At 63.9% G+C, this 18,587-nt stretch overlaps 1 protein-coding gene across 1 annotated transcript; it reads left to right on the top strand.

Annotated features, from left to right (window-relative positions):
* The first annotated feature begins 216 nt into the window (after positions 1 to 216).
* Positions 217 to 18,120, top strand: LLGL2 (lethal giant larvae homolog 2 (Drosophila)). The gene is made up of 25 exons (XM_012732966.1): positions 217 to 295; positions 7,261 to 7,358; positions 8,421 to 8,502; positions 8,733 to 8,848; positions 9,289 to 9,447; positions 11,313 to 11,475; positions 11,585 to 11,717; positions 11,977 to 12,031; positions 12,461 to 12,615; positions 12,925 to 13,148; positions 13,216 to 13,280; positions 13,402 to 13,555; positions 13,637 to 13,741; positions 14,011 to 14,303; positions 14,404 to 14,554; positions 14,870 to 15,020; positions 15,544 to 15,660; positions 15,767 to 15,933; positions 16,199 to 16,463; positions 16,617 to 16,767; positions 17,001 to 17,029; positions 17,250 to 17,297; positions 17,441 to 17,483; positions 17,586 to 17,647; positions 17,854 to 18,120. The coding sequence occupies exons 1-25, from the start codon at positions 221 to 223 to the stop codon at positions 17,859 to 17,861; spliced, it is 3,069 nt and encodes a 1,022-aa protein (XP_012588420.1). The 5' UTR covers positions 217 to 220; the 3' UTR covers positions 17,862 to 18,120.
* Positions 18,121 to 18,587: the final 467 nt, after the last annotated feature.

The following is an 18,587-nucleotide window of genomic DNA, read 5'->3' on the forward strand; positions in this document are numbered from 1 at the left end:
ATAAAGCCAGGCTAAATGGCTTCCTCCCCCAGCCTCTCAGCCGCTTATAAGGCCAGAGCTGACCGAGCCTCTGGGGCGGCGAAGGCTGTCCTGGAGCAGGGGGCGCCTGGGGAGCCAAGGTGCTGGGCCTGTGAGTGAAACCTGCCAGAGGCTTGGGGCTCCCCCCTGCTCAGCAACCACGCCCCTCTCTCTAGGCGGCTGCGAACCCCAACCCAGCAAGATGAGGCGGTTCCTGAGGTCGGGTCTGGACCCCGTGCGGGAGCGGCTCAAGCGGGACCTCTTCCAGTTCAACAAGGTAAGGGAAGCGGGCAGGTGCGTGGCCCTGCCTGGCCCGGCCTGGCCCTGGCCCTGCCTGGCTGGCCCTGTAGGCCACGCCTCCCGGAGTCAGGCTTGGGGCTGGGGCTGGCCACAGGTCTTTCCTGGAAAGGGCAGCGGGGTACAGGAGCCGGGGCTCCCCCGTCTCTGGCTCTGCTGCGGCTCCTCTCCAACCTTCCGGCTGCCCACTCGTAGCATGAGGCTAAAACAAGCCGCCCTGCCTCCCTCCTCACGGGTGGTTGAGAAGATGGAAGGACAGTGAACCCCAGAGGTGTGATGTTCTGTGATGTCGGCCCTTTGGGCCCCAGGACCACGAGCCGAGGCTGTGTCCCTCACCTTGTCTCCAGAGGAAAGGCAGCTTGGCCCCCAGGAGGAACACTTTCCCTCTGGGGGCTTTCAGGTGGGGGGGGGCAATGGGAGAATGGCCCCCGGTTTGCATTTGACCACTCCAAGCCTAAATCTGTCCCTGAGGCCGCCGAGATCTCAGGGAGGGCTGGGAGGCTCCGCAGGCTTCCTCAGGGGGCTGACGCTGGAGGAGGCCCAGGGCCAGAGGGACACGGTGCTTTATGAGGCGGCAGCCTGGCAATCTGCGGCCTCTGGGGTAATTAGCCTCTTGCCTCCACTTTGATCTAGGCCCTTGGCCTCCTTGTGAGCTGCCTCTGCCCTGCAAGTGGGCTGCAGGAAGGGGAGCCCTAGGGTGTTCTTCCCCGGGGGCCGGGAGACCCCTCCAGGATGGTGGGCTCAGACCCGACTCTGCGGCTCAGGAACAGAGTGACCGCACAGGCTTCTGAGGAGGGTTATGGGGAGTTGGGTCATTTATATGCAAAGAACATTCCAGCTGCTTTCGGGGGCTGCCCCCCTAGAAAGAGACCTTGTTTGAGGTAAGTGGGGTCCCAGGTGCCTTGCCTCTTGCTTTTCTTGACCTGTTGGGAGGCCAGGACTCTGCTGGATCTCGGCTGCCCTGAGTGAGTGCCGCCCCCCACTGCAGAAGGACCTGTGGGCAAGGCTTGGGGGCCCCAGGAATGCTGGAGTGGTGAATCTCAGCGCCCCTGGGGCCAGCCACCCTTGCTCCCTAGGTGGTCCAGGTCTCAGAACCTCCACATCCTTGGGGAGTGGAGAGACGGAGGTCCCAGGGCCTAGGTGAGCCTGGTACACCCCCACGGTCCCTCGAGACACGTGGCTCTCACACCCTGAAAAGGTGGCCAACTTGGGTGAAAACCGGATAGACAGGCTCAGCAAAGAGGAGCGAACCCCCGCCCCAAGTTTTGACAGCATTGGGGTGAGGCTGGGGTGGGGCTGAGGTAGAGAAATCTGTGTGTCCCCCACCTCCATGCTCCCCAACAGGTGGTCCCCAAATTTTGGGGTTGGGAGGGAGGAGAGACTGCTGGGATTATCCTTTCTCCTTGCATTCACATGTGAGAAACACGCATTGAGCACTTACTGCCTATGTGGGCTGTGGGAACCTCAGGTGATAAGACCTTTGCCCTCTAGGACTTTTCAGGTCTAGCGGGTGGGGGAGGATCTGAAATTCTGTTTCCGTGAGTAGAGAGGTGGCAGAAAAACATCTGGGGGGGTGGGGAGGAGGAGGAGTCTCCTAGGCTCTGGGCAAACAGTACCAGGGGCTACAATTGGAAGCTGGGGCTCCGGGGAGGTTTGGGTGGTTTGGGTGGGCCCATCCATACAGCCCCTCCCAGCCTCAGGCCTCCTGGCCCCCAGAACCGCAGAGTGGAGGGTGGCAGAGTGGAGGGTGGCAGAGTGGAGGGTGGCAGAGTGGAGGGTGGCCGTGCCTGCCCTGAGACCCTGTGGGTTTGTTCGCAGAAGGCAACTGTGGGCCTTTACTTGAAGCTATTAAATGAAGCCGGTCACCCCAGCCCTTAGGAGATCTAGCAGGGGGTGGCCCAGGCAGTGGACCGGGCACAAGGGCCTTAGCCCTAGTGGCATCTGGGGCCCTATTTAACAGCATCTCTGGCTCCTGGGGAGCCACCTGCCCACTTAGGAAGAACCATTTAGGGAGGGAGATGGCTGAGAGTCTGGGAGTGAAGGGCCCAGAGAGGAGGGGAGGGTCCAAGTGACAGAGTTCTCAGTCTTGGAGGGTGATATGGGGAGCCGCGAGGGGTGAGGGACAGTCACAAGGTTTGGTGGGGACAGCTGCGTCATGATGGTCTCTGCTGAGGGCTTTCGTCCAGGCTGGCTGTGGACACCCAGGCACCTGACTGCCTGGCATCACCAGGCCCCGTGTCTCTGAGATGCGCTCAGGAGTGGGGCGAGGAGCAGATGGTGCCATGGGCCGGTGAACAGCCTCCTGTGGAGAGTGGCCGTGGTGACCGCTCTGTGGACGTTACCTGGCTGGAGGTTGAGTCTGGGGAGCCTTGGGCCCTCAGGTGAGGAGGCTCTTGGGAGCAGTCCCCTTGGGGCGCTGAGGACAGGGAGTCGGGCCTCCTGGAGCTCCGTCCGGGAATGCGCCCTGTGGGCACTGTGGGGGGGGGGCAGGACTGTCCCACGCAGCCTCCAGACACCGGCTTCCCAGCTGGCCTCTTCCTCCAGCAGCGGCGCCCGGCCCCGACGCCTCAACACCACGCCAGGCGGGCACCTCAAAGCCGAGGTGGGGCCCTGGGGCTGGGAGCAGCACGGCCCGCTTTTTTGGCCTTGGTCCCTGGGAAGGAGCTGTGTCCGCGGACAGAGACGCCGAACTCCCGCCCACTCGCCGTGGCTCCTGCCGAGAAGCCAAGGGCTGGGGGCGCCATGGTCGGAGGTGGGACTGAGTCAGGTCTGCCTGACGCGCTGCTTGTTGCCTGCACACATCACGCTGCCTCCCGGCTCCTCACTTTCTCCATGCGCAGAGAGGCTGTCACCAGGGTCTCCGCCGGCTGGTGCCCCGTCTGTGCCGGGTCCTCAGGTGCCTCCCGGAGGGGGTGGGCCCAGCCTGCAGGTAGGGAAACCGAGGCCTCGGGGACTTGCACTGCCGGAACTCACGGTGAAGGGCAAGGCTGGGAACCGGGGTCCCGGGCCGGGGGTCATAGAGTGGGGATCCCCCTCCGGTGCTTCAGTTTCTTCGTCTGTGGAATAGTCACCGCCGTGTGTGGTGGGGCCTGGAGCCTGGTGGGCACCAGCAGGGCCACTGAGAACCCCGGAGGGACTGTGTGACCCGTGGGGGCACCTGCAGAAGGGGGCTGTGGAAGGACACAAGCGCACGCCAGAGTGAAGCCCCTCCCTGGGAGCCCTGCAGGCCTGACCCTCCCCGTGGGCAGTCTTGAGAAGGGCCAAGCACAGGGCCTGTGAGCCCTCCCCGCCCCCAGGCCCTGAACAAACAGTGTCCTGCCCAGCCGCCATGCAGGCCTGTCCCTTTGTGGGTGGCTTTGTCTTGCCCTTTGAGTGGCTGAGCCCCTGGTGTCAGGTGACAGCCACACCGGCAGGACCAGGTTGCTGCCACCAGCAGCAGTCCGAGTTGACCACACCCAGCGTGGGGAGGTGCCTCTCGACCCAGCCCTGCTGGCGCCCACCGACCCCGGGCAGCCCCTGCCACGCCCACTCATGCCAGGGTCCCGATCTCGGACGGGCCTGCCTGTGTGGGGCAGGTTGACGAGCCCCTGTGCTCTCTGACAGCCTCGCGCCCTTCCGGGAGCCGCAGCCACGCCAGCTTCTCTGCCACGCCAGGCTAGTGTTGCAGTTTGGTGGCGCCAGCACATCTCTGCCCTGCTTTCCCAACTCCCCGTCAAAAGATTGCATTGTTCTCTCCTCCCTTGGCAGAGGTCACCTGAGACAGGTAGCAGGTGGGGGCAGGGCCAGGTAGACTGGATGCTGGGCTCAGGAGGGTGGGCGGGGTGGCCCTGTGGCCGCCGCCCTAGCTTGAGCCTGAGCTGGAGGTGGCCGAGGTCAGAGGCTGAGAGGGCCCAGGGACCCGGCCTGCAGCCCAGGCCCAGGCCTCTCCGGGGCAGGGAGGTTGCCTTTTGCCGGGGAAACTGCCCAGCAGGGCACTCCTGAGCCCACCCTCCTCTGCCCCGTGAGTGGGGGCCACTCCTGGAAGTAGAAAGGGCACCCAGGGTTACCTGAGGTTAGGGGCACCGGGAGCACGAGCCGGATGGAGGTGCCTACGGAGCCTTCCTGCCTGCCCCAGGCTGCTCGGGTGGTGGCTGGCTCCTCCCTGTCCCCTTAATTAACCTTGGTCCTTAAGCCAATCCCTTCCTTCCCCATTCCCAGCCACCCTGAGCTGGGGACCTCACACCTGTCTGCTGTAGCCAGAGCTCTCGCTTTACCACGCTTCGTCCAGGAACCCTGGGTTGCACACTGTGAGCAGGGGGCCTGGGGAGGCTCTGTCACCACACAGTTTACATTGGGGCTCCCTCTCTTGGCTTGGCCAGGTCTGGGTGCCTGAAATCCCTGCCCTCTGTTTGCTGGGGGGAGAGCCGTGGCCCCCCAGAATGGTGAGAATGCCACGGGATACAAGAGAATGCTGGAGACCCTAAGGAGGAAGTCGGACCTCATGGCCGAGGCTACCGTTGGGTGGTCTCCTTGAGGCCTCTCTGGGGGAGTGACCCCTGCTGGAGGCTCGGGTGAGCGCTGCTCCAAGTCCCTGAGTGGCAGGGGGTGTGTTAAACTTCCTGGTTCCCTTACAGACCAGCCTGTGGAGGAGGCTGGCCAGGACGGGTGGCCACTGGGTGCCGAGGACCCTGGGGAGGTGAGGGATGAGGAGGAGAGGCCTCCTCTCTGGGAAGCCAGGCCCTCGAGGGAGAGGAGTGGCAGAGAGAAGGACTGTCCCCTCCCCCTGCGGCTCGGTAGGGGCCTCACAAAGGGTGTCACCTCTGACTGACAGCCAGGCCCTAAGCTCGCTTGTCTAGGCCCAGCCACATGTGTGACCTGAAGTGTTCTGGGAGTCTTGTTAAGATGTCGAAGCGATCCCGATAGCGTATCGCCTATCCCAGTAGATTCCAAATCATTATCTTGTCGGGCACGCCAGTATACATTAGACACATTTTAGTGGGGGTGTCTTTTTAGCTTGTTTTCATACCAAGCCTTGGAAATCCTGACTGTATTTACACTCACAGCCCACCTCAGCTCAGACGTGGACGTCTCCAGTGGCGTGTGATCTGTGTTCAGAGTTTGGAAGGTTGCCTGTTGGAAAGGGAGGCCCAGAGCGTGGTCTGTCCGACTCGAGTCTCTGTTCCTTTGGTCCCAAGAACACACCTGAAAGGTCTCAGAGTCACTGAGTTCAGCGCCCATTCCTTACCGTAAGCTACTTAAAATTACACAGAATTAAGCATTCGGTTCCCTGGTGCCTTTAGCCCTACTGAGGTCTGTTGGCTGCTGTGCTGGGCAGTGCAGGCCTGGCTGCCCCCTACCAGAACCAGCTTCTGTCAGACTGGCCACCAAATTCCAGAGGCTTGGCCCTGAGCGCTGCTGGTGGGGCCGGGAACACGTGACTGTCCAGGCACCTTTCCTGAGCTCTGGCTGCTGGCTCCCTCAGGCCACAGCGACCGCAGACGCTGAGCAGGGCCTGCCGGGGAAGCCTGCCTCACACCCCTCTCGGAGCCCTGCCCTGCTTTCCTGGAAAATGTTTACATTCCAGACACACTGCTATCTCACCAGGGCTTCACCGCTCTGCATTTTTTACATAGTTGATGAGGAACCTGGGCCCGGGCTGGGGCTGGCGGGGAAGAGGGTCCCGCTGGGCCACTTCTGCCCTCCCAGGTAGCCACTGTGGAGCAGCGCGTGTTCCTGGCAGAGAGCCTGGCCTGGGGCTGGGGGCCCAACCTGTGTGGCCCCCAGCCACACAGTGCCAGGCTTAGGCACTCTTGGGCGCGCTCCCTGCTGGCCTGGACCCCAGCAGCCTCCTTCCACGAACCACTGGTCAGGTCCGGACGGGACAGGGTGCGCAGTAGTGTTTGCTGTTTCACTGGGACTTAGCTCTAACAGGCTAAAAGGCAGCCTTGTTGGTGCAAGTTTTTCCTGTAGGCAGAGCCTCCATGTTTAAAAGAAAAAAGTATTTGCAGCCTCTGGCTGGCAGCCTGTGCCAGGCCCCGATCACGCTCTGCAGGTTCAGTGTCCCGGGTGGGAGGTGGAGGTGAGGCTAGGGCCCTCAATTAAGAAAAGGTCGAAAACCTCCCCAAGATGGTTTGCTGGTCCAAATCTGTGCCCTTGCAACCTGTAATTCCGCCCCGGGACTTCCGCGGGGAGAGCCTCGGCGTTGCAGGCTCGGGAACGCTTCTCTGTGCCTCAGCGACCACCACTCTTCTAGGCCCCGCCAGCCTTGGGCCAAGGCCAGCCTCTCCGCATGGGGCGGCTCGTCACGCCATTAAGGCTGTCTTGGGCTCTTGACACTGGCGCCTGGCCGGGCAGGGCCACGAGGGTGGGCTGTGTGGTGCGGCCCTGCCTGCACGCAGCGGGGCGCCAGGCTCCTTCCCGCGGGCGGTGGTGCAGGTCATCTTTACTTTCAAACCCCATCATGTTCCAAGTTGTCTAAATTTGTGTGTTACTTCTGGAATAAAACATGAGCAACATTCCAGAAACTTCCCCTCTGGGGAAGTTTGCAGTGACAAGGGAGCCGGCCTCAGGACAGCAGGGCCCAGGGCATCTCCTGGGCAGGGCTCCCGTGAGGTCCAGGCCCAGCCTGGAGCTGTGGTGCAGCCGGGATTTTGGAGTGCCCGCTGCCCACACTGTGCAGAGCCCCCTGGGCTGGGGCACCCACAGGGGGTGCAGCCGGAGGGGCCCAGTTCCTGGAGCGCAAATGAGCCTCCTGGGGTTGGGGAGAAGAAACTCCCAGGGCCAGCCTGCGGCCAGGTACTGGGCAGAAATGGGCTGAGGGTAGGCCCGGTGTGTCTGGGGCTATCTGCATAGGAACCCCAATACAACTGGACCCTCCTTCCTCTGCGGGAGGCTGTGCAGCACCTCCTCTGTCTGGCACCGGGGGCACACGCAGACCCTGACACACATCCGTTCTCCTGCCCGCAGACGGTGGAGCATGGCTTCCCGCACCAGCCCAGCGCCCTGGGCTACAGCCCCACCCTGCGCCTCCTGGCCATCGGCACGCGCTCAGGAGCCGTCAAGCTGTATCCTTTCTGTTCTCCCAGCTCCCTCCCGGGGGCCCTGGCGGGCGCAGGGCACTGGGGAGATTCCAGAAGGGCCCCCACCTTCACCCATGTGGCCCCTTTCTTCCTGGGATGGTCCAAAGAGCCTTCGAGCACTGGCCCTGAGTGTGGTGCCCGGAGACCGATGGGCCTAGAGCTTTTTTCAGCCTTTTCCCAGTAAGTCAGCGCCCTGCCCCGGGCTCTGTCTGGGCAGGGAGCGGAGTGCTGCACTGGGGCTGCTATTCCTCCAAGTCCTGCCCCACCATGCACACATCCCGCCACCAGAGGGGTCCAGTGGGTTCCTGGGTGGCAGGGACACGCCTTCCCTGGCCCAGGGTGCCGTGACCCAGTTGGGTCATCTTTCATCCAAAGCTGTGGTCCTTGGCTGATGGGTGCAAGCCAGCCCCAGGTTCCAAGGTGGAACGTCACTGCTCAGTGCTCAGGCGAGCCTGGGCTGGGTGACAAGTGTGGAGCCCCACCCCGAATCAGACCTAAAGCCCGGCATTAACCTAGGGGAACCGGGAGGTGGGGGGCCGCCCTTGGGGAGCGCAGCCAGCACCCCTGGCAACGTTGTACTCGCCCGCTGCTCTCCGGCGGAGCTGTGGAGGCAGCAGCGGCAGGCCCCGCCGGGCCCAGCCCTCTCGGCCAGTTAATCATTGCCAGGCCCGGGCCATATCCTGGTTACCATCCCCGGTGCGAGACTCTCGGCCATGGCTGCTGGCCGCCCCCGCCTCCCCAGGGTGGCCTGTGCTTCCTCACAGGTGCCACCGTGTGGTGACTGATGCCGCTCGGAGGGTGGGGTACAGTGAGCAGCCTGTCGTTGCCAGGGTGAGGCCCACGCCTCTGAGGAGCCAGGCCCATCGGCCTGGCTGGGGTGCTCCGGAGCTGGCTCCACCCTTAGGGGTCAGCTCACTGGTGGGAGTCCCGGGCCAGGCCCCCCAGCTCCAGGTGGGTATGCTGTGTCTGCTGCACTTGTTGCCACAGGGCCAGGCGGCAAGGGATGGACAGGCCCTGCCTTCCGCAGCTTTCCTGAGTGCCTCACAGCTATGGCGCCCCAGGCGTGGAGTTCATGGGGCTGCACCGGGAGAACAACACTGTGGTGCAGATCCACTTCCTGCCTGGCCAGGTGAGGGGCCACCTTGCCTCCTCGTGCTTCCAGAGGGGGTGTGGGCATCTGGTGACCCTGGGCTTGGCGCCAGTGGGAGGCTCCAGGTCACCTTCACACGCAGCTCACCAGCCACCCCGGGAACAGCCGGGGGCTTGGGTTCTGGCACGCGAGCCCGGCCGCCCTGTGTGAGGGCTGACTGCCGGCCACTGTGGTTCACAAGACAACGCGCGTGCCTGCTGCCTCCCCAGTGCCAGCTGATCACGCTGCTGGACGACAACAGCCTGCATCTGTGGAGCCTGAAAGTCCGAGGTGGGGTGTCGGAGCTGCAGGAAGACGAGTGTTTCACGCTGCGAGGTCCCCCGGGGTGAGGACTCCGCCCCTGTCCTCCCCAGCCGCCCGATCTGTGCGCCCCACTCTGAGTGGCCCCTGCTCGGACAGTGGGCCCAACACTCAGCCTCACCCTTTGAAGTTTCGGCCGAGCCCAAAGCCCCACAGGCGTCGGAGCCATGTACCCCACAGGTGCTCCTGAGGGGTCCGTGGCCAGACTCCCGTCCTCCCTGCGTCCTGCGGCGTCTGCCAGGGCGTTCCTCGCCCAGGCTCTCTGCCATCTGCCTCCAGTCTTGGCAGAAAGGGACCAGTATATTGTCCAGGCCCCAGACCCTGGGGGCCCGCCAAAGCACCTCAGGGCCTGCCTGCCTGGGCCTGGCCTCCCCAGAGGCTGATGCAGTAGCCAGAGATTCCCTCTGCGGGGCCCACCCTGGCCGGCAGAAGCCAGCTCGTGGGCAGCTGTTCCTCCCGTCACAGGGCTGCCCCCAGTGCCACGCAGGTCACGGTGGCCCTGCCACACTCCTCCCGAGAGCTGCTCTACCTGGGCACCGAGAGCGGCAATGTGTTCGTGGTGCAGCTGCCGGCCTTCCGCACGCTGGAGGACCAGACCATCAGCTCGGACGCGGTGCTGCAGCGGTGAGCCGGCCCCCTGCCCCTGAGCTGGGCTGGCCCTTTGTCCTCACTCCCGGAATCTCTCCTGGGCTTATTGTTTCTCTCCTGGGACATCTGTGTGGACAGCCCCCCCTGCCGGCCCCCCAGATTGGGGCTCTCAGCCCTACGTGTTAGCATCATAGCACTCCCAGGGCGCTTGGCAGTAACCTGCCACCTCAGCTAACGGTAGGGAGATGCAGCCGCATCTCGTCACCTCCGGGCCGGCGTTCTTCGCAAGGACACCGTGTTTTCGGAGACAGACGCCCACGTGGCTGCCCAGCCTCGGAGCCTTGTTCACTTTGACACTTGTCTAAAACTTTAAAACATCCAAACTGTTAGTTAGTCAGCCCTAGGGTTTCCGTTCTGGGGGGAAATGCACACGTGGGTCTTTTAAGTGGCAAAAAAAATGGAAACATCCAGTGTTTAAATGCCACCTGTCTCCTGGGGCGTTTGTTGCATGTGTTTTAGCTATTTTGGAGACACTCCAACGTAGGGAAAGTGGCCATGGTCTGCTTCGGCACCGGGCAGAGGAAAGCAAATTGCAACACAGCGTCTAGAGGACAGTCCAGTTTTACATGAATGAGCGGAGCTGGACGGGCACGCGCAGGCTCAGGAGGGCACCCGGCGGGGCCACCCTGCCACGCTCCTCTCTGCTCGACCTGCTCTCCTGGGTTTTTCCCAAGATATGATAGCCAGCACTGTTTTTTTTGTTTTTTTTTTTTTTAAGATTTATTTACGCATATAGAACTGGGGTACAGGCCAGAAGTGCAGGGGTGGTGAGAGAATTCACCAGAGACAGGTGGGGAGCAGAACAGGCAGATTGACACAATACACTGCTGAGGGAGCAGCGCGGAGACAGGAGAGGTCTGCCGCGCCCTGGGGGTCGCTCCCTGGCTGGGCACCCAACGTGTGCTGAAGCAGCTGCGGCCACCTTCACGGTGCTGTGCTTCAAACACTGCGCCACCAGAGAAGGCCCCGGCACTGTTTACTTTTCATTAAAGAAATTGATTTCCGGCCCTCCCTGGTGGCGCAGCGGGTTAAGGCGCAGCACTGGGAAGCTAAAGCCGCTTCCGCATGAGTTCGATCCCCGCCTGCCCTGGAGGTGACCACATGGCACAGCAGACCTCTCCTGACCCACCCGCTGCTCCCCTCAGCAGTGCACCTTGTCAGTCGGCCTGTTCTGCTCCCACTCTGCCTCTGGTGAATCCTCTCACCCTCCGCATCTCTGGCCTGTACCCTAGTTCTATATGAAGAAAATAATGAATCTTTAAAAAAAAAAAAAAAAGAAAGAAACTGATTTCCAATGATATAAGTAGTAGATGATGACAGGGAGCTCAGGTAAGGTTAAAGGCCTGCTCTGGCCCTCCGCAGCCCGGGCTGCAGAGTGTGGGTGTAATCTTGGTCTGTGGGGGGCACTGCGGTGCCTGTCAGGCCTGATGCTGGTTCCATTTCCATCCGCGGGGGCGTCTGGGCCCTGTCTGCCCGCCCTCTCACAGCCTCCCATCGGCTGCAGCACTCCAGAGTCACGTCAGCGTTCCAGGCCGAGGGGGAGGCAGGCAGGGCGTCAGGCGAGGCTTGAGGCTGGGTTAACTGGTAGTTCTGTTCCGTGGTCTTGAAACATTTGCTAGGAGATAGCACCTCTCTAGGGTCTTGCGCTAAGTGTGCTAAGTGTGAATGTGCTCTTGGCGGGTCTTGGAACCCCCGCAGCCAGCCAGGCATGAGATCGAAGCATGTCATTCTCCCCAAGGAACCCCTCCCCTGAGGTCCCCCACACCCGCTTTCCTGCGAGTCATGCCCCCTGCCTGTCTTCTCGTGGGTTCTGCATCACACGGTCCATGCTTCTCGCCCAGGTTGCCCGAGGAGGCGCGCCACCGGCGGGTGTTCGAGATGGTGGAGGCCCTGCAGGAACACCCCCGAGACTCCAACCAGATCCTCATCGGCTATAGCCGGGGCCTCATCGTGGTCTGGGACCTGCGGGCTAGCCTGGTCCTCTGCCACTTCCTCAGCAGCCAGGTAGGCGGCTCCCAGGGCCCCAAGCTTCCCACATGCTCCCTCACCAAACGTGAGGGTGCGGCGAGGAGCCACACCCCAGCCCAGCCCACACACCCCTCTGTTCCCCCAGCAACTGGAGAACGTGAGCTGGCAGCGGGACGGCCGCCTTGTCATCAGCTGCCACTCTGATGGCAGCTACTGCCAGTGGCCCGTGTCCAGTGACGCCCAGCCCCTGGAGCCCCTGCGTAGCTGCGTGCCTTACGGTCAGTGCCCGGAGACCCGACCACCCTTCATGGACAGGGCAGCGTCCGCTCGGGCCCCCTGCTGCAGCTTCTGCATCCGGAGCCCAGGGAGGGGCAGGCTTTGTCCAGTCACCCGGGCTTCCTGAAGCCTGCTCGGAAGTGCTCGGCGCAAGCCTGGAAAGCATGGGTCTCCTTGAGGCGTAGTGTCTGGGGTCTGGCCTGTGGGTGCCCCTTGACTGCTGGAGGGAAGACCTGTTGAAGCAAATACCTTTGCTTTCAGGTCCCTTTCCTTGCAAAGCTATTAACAAAATCTTCTGGCTGACCACCAAGCAGGGGTAGGTACCTGCTCTGTCCTGTCCCTTTGCAGAGACTTCTTGTTGGGTCGGAAAGGCCACTTAGGCCGCTGTTTGGGGGCGATGCAGCTGGCGAACGCCTTTGCTTCCGTGTTGGGGTCTCAGGCCCCAGGGGAGGGAGAGGACATACCTCCCAGAATGATGACTGAGATCAGCAGGCTTCAAACTCAGCAGCTCAATAGTAAACCCACTTCCCTAGCAAAACCCCACAGAGGTCTCCTAGAGGCAAGAGTGACTGGAGACCCAGATTCAGCCTGCATCCCTCCTCCAGTCCCCAGGTTATCCTGGGAAGAGTTGGGGGGGCCCAGCCCCTCCTTGGAAACTGAGAGAGCACTCACCCAGCCCTGCCTCAGATGCTGGTCCCAGAAACCTCCAGGTGGCCTTCGGCCCACCCTGCTCTGTGCCTGCCAGGTTGCCCTTCACCATCTTCCAGGGCGGCATGCCCCGGGCCAGCTATGGGGACCGCCACTGCATCTCGGTGGTCCACGACGGCCAGCAGACGGCCTTCGACTTCACCTCCCGCGTCATCGACTTCACTGTTCTCTCCGAGGAGGACCCTGAAGCCGGTAGGCAGCCCTGGGGGTGTGGGAGGGCCCCCGGCCTTGGGGGGTGTGGGCTGTCTGCCAGGCCCTGAGCCCCTCTGCTGCACCCTCCTTGCACCCCACTCCGCCTTCCCAGCTCGTCGATCCTGCACCCCACGGTCAGCCACGCTTGGCGTGGCGCATAACTTCTTGTGTGTCCTTGGGTTTAGAGCTTAATTTCAAAATGCAGATTTCCGGCCTGACCCTAGAATTTCAGGTCCCTCGGGGCCGGGCTGCGGCCAACCACTGCCCGCTGGCTCCTGTCGCCCCTGACCCTTGGCCTGTCCTCCCCAGCCTTCGATGACCCCTACGCCCTGGTGGTGCTGGCCGAGGAGGAGCTGGTGGTGATTGACCTGCAGACGGCGGGCTGGCCGCCGGTCCAGCCCCCCTACCTGGCCTCCCTACACTGCTCTGCCATCACCTGCTCCCACCATGTCTCCAACATCCCCCTGAAGCTGTGGGAGCGGGTCATGGCCGCTGGCAGCCGGCAGAATGTGCACTTCTCCAGCATGGTAGGTGTCACAGAGCCCCGGCCTGCCCCGGAGCCCAGCCCCCCGCGGACCTGTCGGTCTCACTTTCTAGGAGTGGCCCATTGACGGTGGCACCAGCCTGGCCCCGGCCCCGCCCCAGCGGGACCTGCTGCTCACGGGGTAAGGTGACTTGGAGGGTGCTCTCCCGGCCCAGCAGACGTGGGTGGAGCGAGCCCCGGGGCGTGTGCAGCCCGGGCTCCCCGGCGCGGTCCCTCACGGCCGCAGGTGCCCCAACCCCCAGGCACGAGGACGGCACGGTGCGGTTCTGGGACGCCTCGGGGGTCTGCTTGCGGCTGCTCTACAAACTCAGCACAGTGCGGGTGTTCCTCACCGACACCGACCCCGGCGAGAGCCTCAGTGCCCAGGGCGAGGATGACTGGCCCCCACTCCGCAAGGTGAGGCTCAAAGCCTGGGAATGGGGACCGGGCGCACTGGGCAGGCGCTACAGCCGCTCCTGGACCCCTGTCCCCTCTCAGGTCGGCTCCTTCGACCCCTACAGCGACGACCCCCGGCTGGGCATCCAGAAGATTTTCCTCTGCAAATACAGTGGCTACCTGGCTGTGGCAGGCACTGCGGGGCAGGTAGCAGGCAGGTGGCGGGCTGGGAGGGTTAGGTGATGCCGGGGCAGCGGGGAAAGAAAACAAAAGCCCCGAACCCCGGTCCGCCTTTCACAGGGGCCAAAAAACGCCTGAACCCCTTGAAAAGAGCCCTAAAAAGAAGCCCTTGGAAGGGGCCCCCCCCCAAAAAAAAAAAAGAAGGGAATTCCCGAACCCGCCTGCCCCCCCGCCAAGGCCCCTGGGTCCCACTGCCCCGGGTGCCAGGGTCGGCTCAGCCTGTCCTCCGCCCCCAGGTGCTGGTGATGGAGCTGAACGACGAGGAGGCGGAGCACGCCGTGGCGCAGGCGGAGGCCGACCTGCTGCAGGCCCAGGAGGGCTACCGCTGGAAGGGCCACGAGCGCCTGTGCGCCCGCCCGGGCCCTGTGCGTTTCGAGCCCGGCTTCCAGCCCTTCGTGCTGGTGCAGTGCCAGCCCCCAGCGGTGGTCACTTCCCTGGCCCTGCACTCTGAGTGGCGGCTCGTGGCCTTCGGCACCAGCCATGGCTTTGGCCTCTTTGACCACCAGCAGCGGCGGCAGGTCTTTGTCAAGTGAGTAGCCCCCCTGAGGCGGCCAGGTCCAGTGTCTGGGCCGGGTGCCCAGTGAGGACCCTCAGGCCTGAGGTGCTGACGGCCAGCTGTCCCTCCCCAGGTGCACCCTGCATCCCAGTGACCAGCTAGCCCTGGAGGGCCCACTGTCCCGAGTGAAGTCCCTGAAGAAGTCCCTGCGCCAGTCCTTCCGCCGGATACGACGCAGCCGGGTGTCCAGCCGGAAGCGGCGGCCAGCTGGCTCCCCAGGAGAGGTGGGGGAGGCCCGGGCAGCCATGGGCACAGGCAGAGCTGGGAGCGGCAGCTGTGGGTCCAGGCTATCCCTCTGCCCAGCTTGCACCGGCTGCTCCCACAGCGCCCACCCTGCGCCACTGCCCACCGAACATGGCCCGTGGCACAGCGCCCCGTGCCTCCCTGGAGCTAGTCCATAGGGCCAAGTCCTCAGCACATGTTGGGGCGGGGTGTTTAGCGGGGCTATGGCCAGTCATCGTGGAAGGGCTGAGTGGGGCAACCCGAGTCCCAAGGGAGGCGAGCCCAGAGCCCCCCTCAGGCCAGCCCTACCCGTGTAGGTGCCAGAGGGGAGTGCCAGGGCCGAGCGGACAGGCCTGCAGAACATGGAGCTGGCGCCCGTGCAGCGCAAGATCGAGGCCCGCTCAGCTGAGGACTCCTTCACCGGCTTTGTCCGGACCCTCTATTTTGCCGACACCTACCTGAGAGACAGTGAGTGGCCAGCCCAGCGTGGGGACCCCCTGGCAAGCAGCCCTGGCCTGAGGGCATGTTGGAGGCTGCTGCTTGCCTAGTTTGTGGGCCCCTAGGAAGGGTTTCCCCTTGTGACCGGGGAGACCAGGCCCCAGCCTGCCTCACCCCCTCTAGTGCCCAAGCAGGTTGCCTTGATTTCCCATCCAGTCTCCTCCACTCTCAAGGTGGACCTTGGACACGTCGCTGAGCCACTGTCAGAGCCCCAGCTTCTCCCCTGTAAAGCAGCCGGGGCGGGAGGGCTCCTCCTCCACGGTGGCAGTGGGGGCTGGCGATGCTCGGTGCCCGGCCCTCAGCTGCCGGGAGCCTTCCGCCTTCTGTCTGCACTGGGAGACTGGTGGGCCCCCAGCAGCTCCATTTTGTGGACGAGGAAGCTGATGCTTGTGGGGTTTGCTGACAATAGGGGTCGCATACGAAGTGTCGGCCCGGCCCCCAGCCCATCTGGCCCAGAGCTGGGGCTCAGGTATGACCCTTTGCCACCCGGCAGGCTCCCGCCACTGCCCCTCACTGTGGGCCGGCACCAACGGGGGCACCGTCTACGCCTTCTCCCTGCGCGTGCCCCCTGCGGAACGGAGAATGGATGAGCCGGTCCGGGCCGAGCAGGGTGAGTGCCGGCCGGGACACGGAGGTGCTGTCTGTCTGGCCTGGGGCAGCAGATGGGTCCCCGGCCTTTCCAGCCCGCCAGCCCCACCCCTGCCTCCTTCCCACAGCCAAGGAGATCCAGCTGATGCACCGGGCACCCGTGGTGGGCATCCTGGTGCTGGACGGGCACAGTGTGCCCCTGCCTGAGCCCCTGGAGGTGGCACATGACCTGTCGAAAAGCCCGGACATGCAGGGAAGCCACCAGCTGCTCGTCGTGTCGGAGGAGCAGTTCAAGGTGCCGCATGGGTGGAGGCGGGGTCCCCCGGGGTCCCTGGCACCCGGGATGAAGGCCCCAGGCGCAGTGATGGGCCTGGGGCTCCGGTTGTTTCTGTGGTGGTGTGTGGGGGTGGCAGCGGCACCTCCTGGAGGGTTGGAGTGGGATCCCTGTTCTTTGGGCGGGGACACTGGTGCAGGGCTGCGGGAGGGATACTGGGCCGCCTCACCAGGGGCCAGGGGTCCTTGCTGAGCTGCGTGGCCGTGACCCCAACCCTGTGCCCCAGGTGTTCACACTGCCCAAGGTGAGTGCCAAGCTGAAGCTGAAGCTGACTGCCCTGGAGGGCTCGCGCGTGCGGCGGGTCAGTGTGGCCCACTTCGGCAGCTGTCGGGCCGAGGACTACGGGGAGCACCACCTGGCGGTCCTCACCAACCTGGGCGACGTCCAGGTGGTCTCGCTGCCCCTGCTCAAGCCCCAGGTGCGGTACAGCTGCATCCGCAGGGAGGACGTCAGCGGCATCGCCTCCTGCGTCTTCACCAGATACGGCCAAGGTGCGCCTCGCGGCCTCTGCCAGCAGGGCGGGTGTGGGCTGCCCGTGCCGCCAGGGCCGGGGGGCGGCAGGGTGCCCCTGGGGGTTGGCAGCCACAGGGCCCCCAGACCCTGGCGGCCTCACCTGCCTGTTCCCTGCTTCCTCCCCACCCCAGGTTTCTACTTGATCTCCCCCTCGGAGTTTGAGCGCTTCTCTCTCTCCACCAAGTGGCTGGTTGAGCCCCGGTGTCTGGTGGGCGCAGAGCCCAGGAAGCACAACCGGCCACGCAATGGCTCAGGTCCCGGGAAGGCCCTGGGCCGAGCCAGGTGGGTAAAGGGCAGCTGGTCTCTGCTCCTGTTACTCCCCCTCCCAGCCTCTCTGGGGGCTCCCCAGAGGCGCCTGCCCTGCAAGCTACTGTTGTGGGCAGGGCTTGGGTTGCCTTCCGGTTCCCCTGCTCAGGCCAGGCCAGGCCAGCCAAGGAGCACGCCACGCAGCCAGGTGCTCCCAGCCACATTGGAGAGCCTGGTGAACCCCTGTCCTCATTCTCTTCCCCCCACAGGAACTCAGGGAGCCAGAGTGATGGAGAGGGTAAGATGTGTCCCTCTGGGCCAGCGGCATGTGGGGGCTGCGGCACACCAGGCCCAGTCTGGGGGAGAGGGGTGGGGACCCCCAAGAGCTCAGGTGGTGTGTGGGGATAGAAGCAGCAGCCCTTCCAGTTCTGGCCTCCAGCACCCATACCAACACCCTAAGAAGGGAACGGGAGCTGGGGAGGGCCCAGGGCACCCCTGACCTGGCCTCTGCCTTCCAGAGAGGAGGCCCGGGCCTGTGATGGAGCACGCCCTGCTCAATGATGAGAGTGAGTCAGGCAGGGGGCTGCGGCTGGCGTGAGGGGCAACCACGGGGGACTCGAAAGGCCAGGGTGGACCTGAGGGGGAAGGACTGGTGTCCAGCCGGGCCCCCGCCGGCCTCACTGGGTCTGTTCCCCATTCCTGCCGATAGGAGTCCTGAAGGAAATCCAGAGCACATTGGAGGGGGACCGCAGGTGAGTTACTGCCCGGGCCCCGAGACTCCAGGAGAGCTCTGGGAATGAGGGTTCCCATCTGTGGACAGAGTCCCGTGGTTGGTGACTGTCCTTCACACACAGGAGCTGTGGCGATTGGCGTTCTCAGAGAGTGACAGTGGGGTACAGCCTTACCAACGGGGGAGGTAGGTGCTCTGGGCACTGTTGGGGGTAGCTGGGTGGCTGTGCCCCTGGGAAGGGTAGGCCCCAGAGCCCTGACTGGCTCATCCCAGCCCTGACACAGGCCCCTGGTGACCTGGACCCCCCCCACATTTGGGCTCAGGACGGGTGACCAAGGCCTCCCTTCCTGGGCAGGAGGCCCTGAGCCACCCTCCGGTCACTGTTTCCACAGCAGAGTGAGCTCTCAAGCCCGCACCGCGCGGTGAACACACTACTGAGGCCGTCCCGTGGAGGGCCACGCTTGGCCTGGGCAGGGCCGGGCTCCCACCCAGCTGCTGCTCCTGGTCTCGGGGGAGCAGGCCCTACCGGGGTGGCCTCAGGGCCTCGTCTGTCTCGGTCCTTCGTCAGTGTTGCACAGTTCTGCTCCCCGTCCCCCTATTTTGTAGTGGGCTGGGTTTTAAATTATAAATTTTACCTGCCTCTGGGTGAAAGACTTTTTAATAAACACCTTGTTACCTCTTCACTGGGCTGTTCCCACAACTGGTGTTCTGAATGGTACTGTTGTCCACCTAACCGGAACGGCCTCGAGCCTGGGGCTCCCCTGGAGCAGGCGGGCACTCAGCGGTGCTCGAATCACACAGGCATGGCTGTGCCTTCTGGGTGGAATAAACAGCAAGCCGTCACTGTCCTGAGTCTGTCTTACGTATTCGGGCGGGTGTGGGGGGCACAGGAGTCCCCTTGCTGGCCCCAGCTTGCCTCCTGCCCGCCTCAGGAGGGGAAGACACCCAGCCAGGAAAACAGACCTGCTGGCTTCTTCCAGACTTCTGGAGTGGGCCGTGGGATGCCTCTGAGGTCCGGGCCAGCTTGGGAGAGTGCTACCCACTCCCCATCGACAGTCGTTTCTCCTTAGAAGGAGGTGCTTACTGAGGGGGGGTCCCAAGAACCAAGAGGGAGGGAGAGGAGCAG

Source organism: Condylura cristata, unplaced genomic scaffold (assembly GCF_000260355.1).
Source record: "Condylura cristata isolate star-nosed mole 26May11 unplaced genomic scaffold, ConCri1.0 scaffold00038, whole genome shotgun sequence".
NCBI lineage: Eukaryota > Metazoa > Chordata > Mammalia > Eulipotyphla > Talpidae > Condylura > Condylura cristata.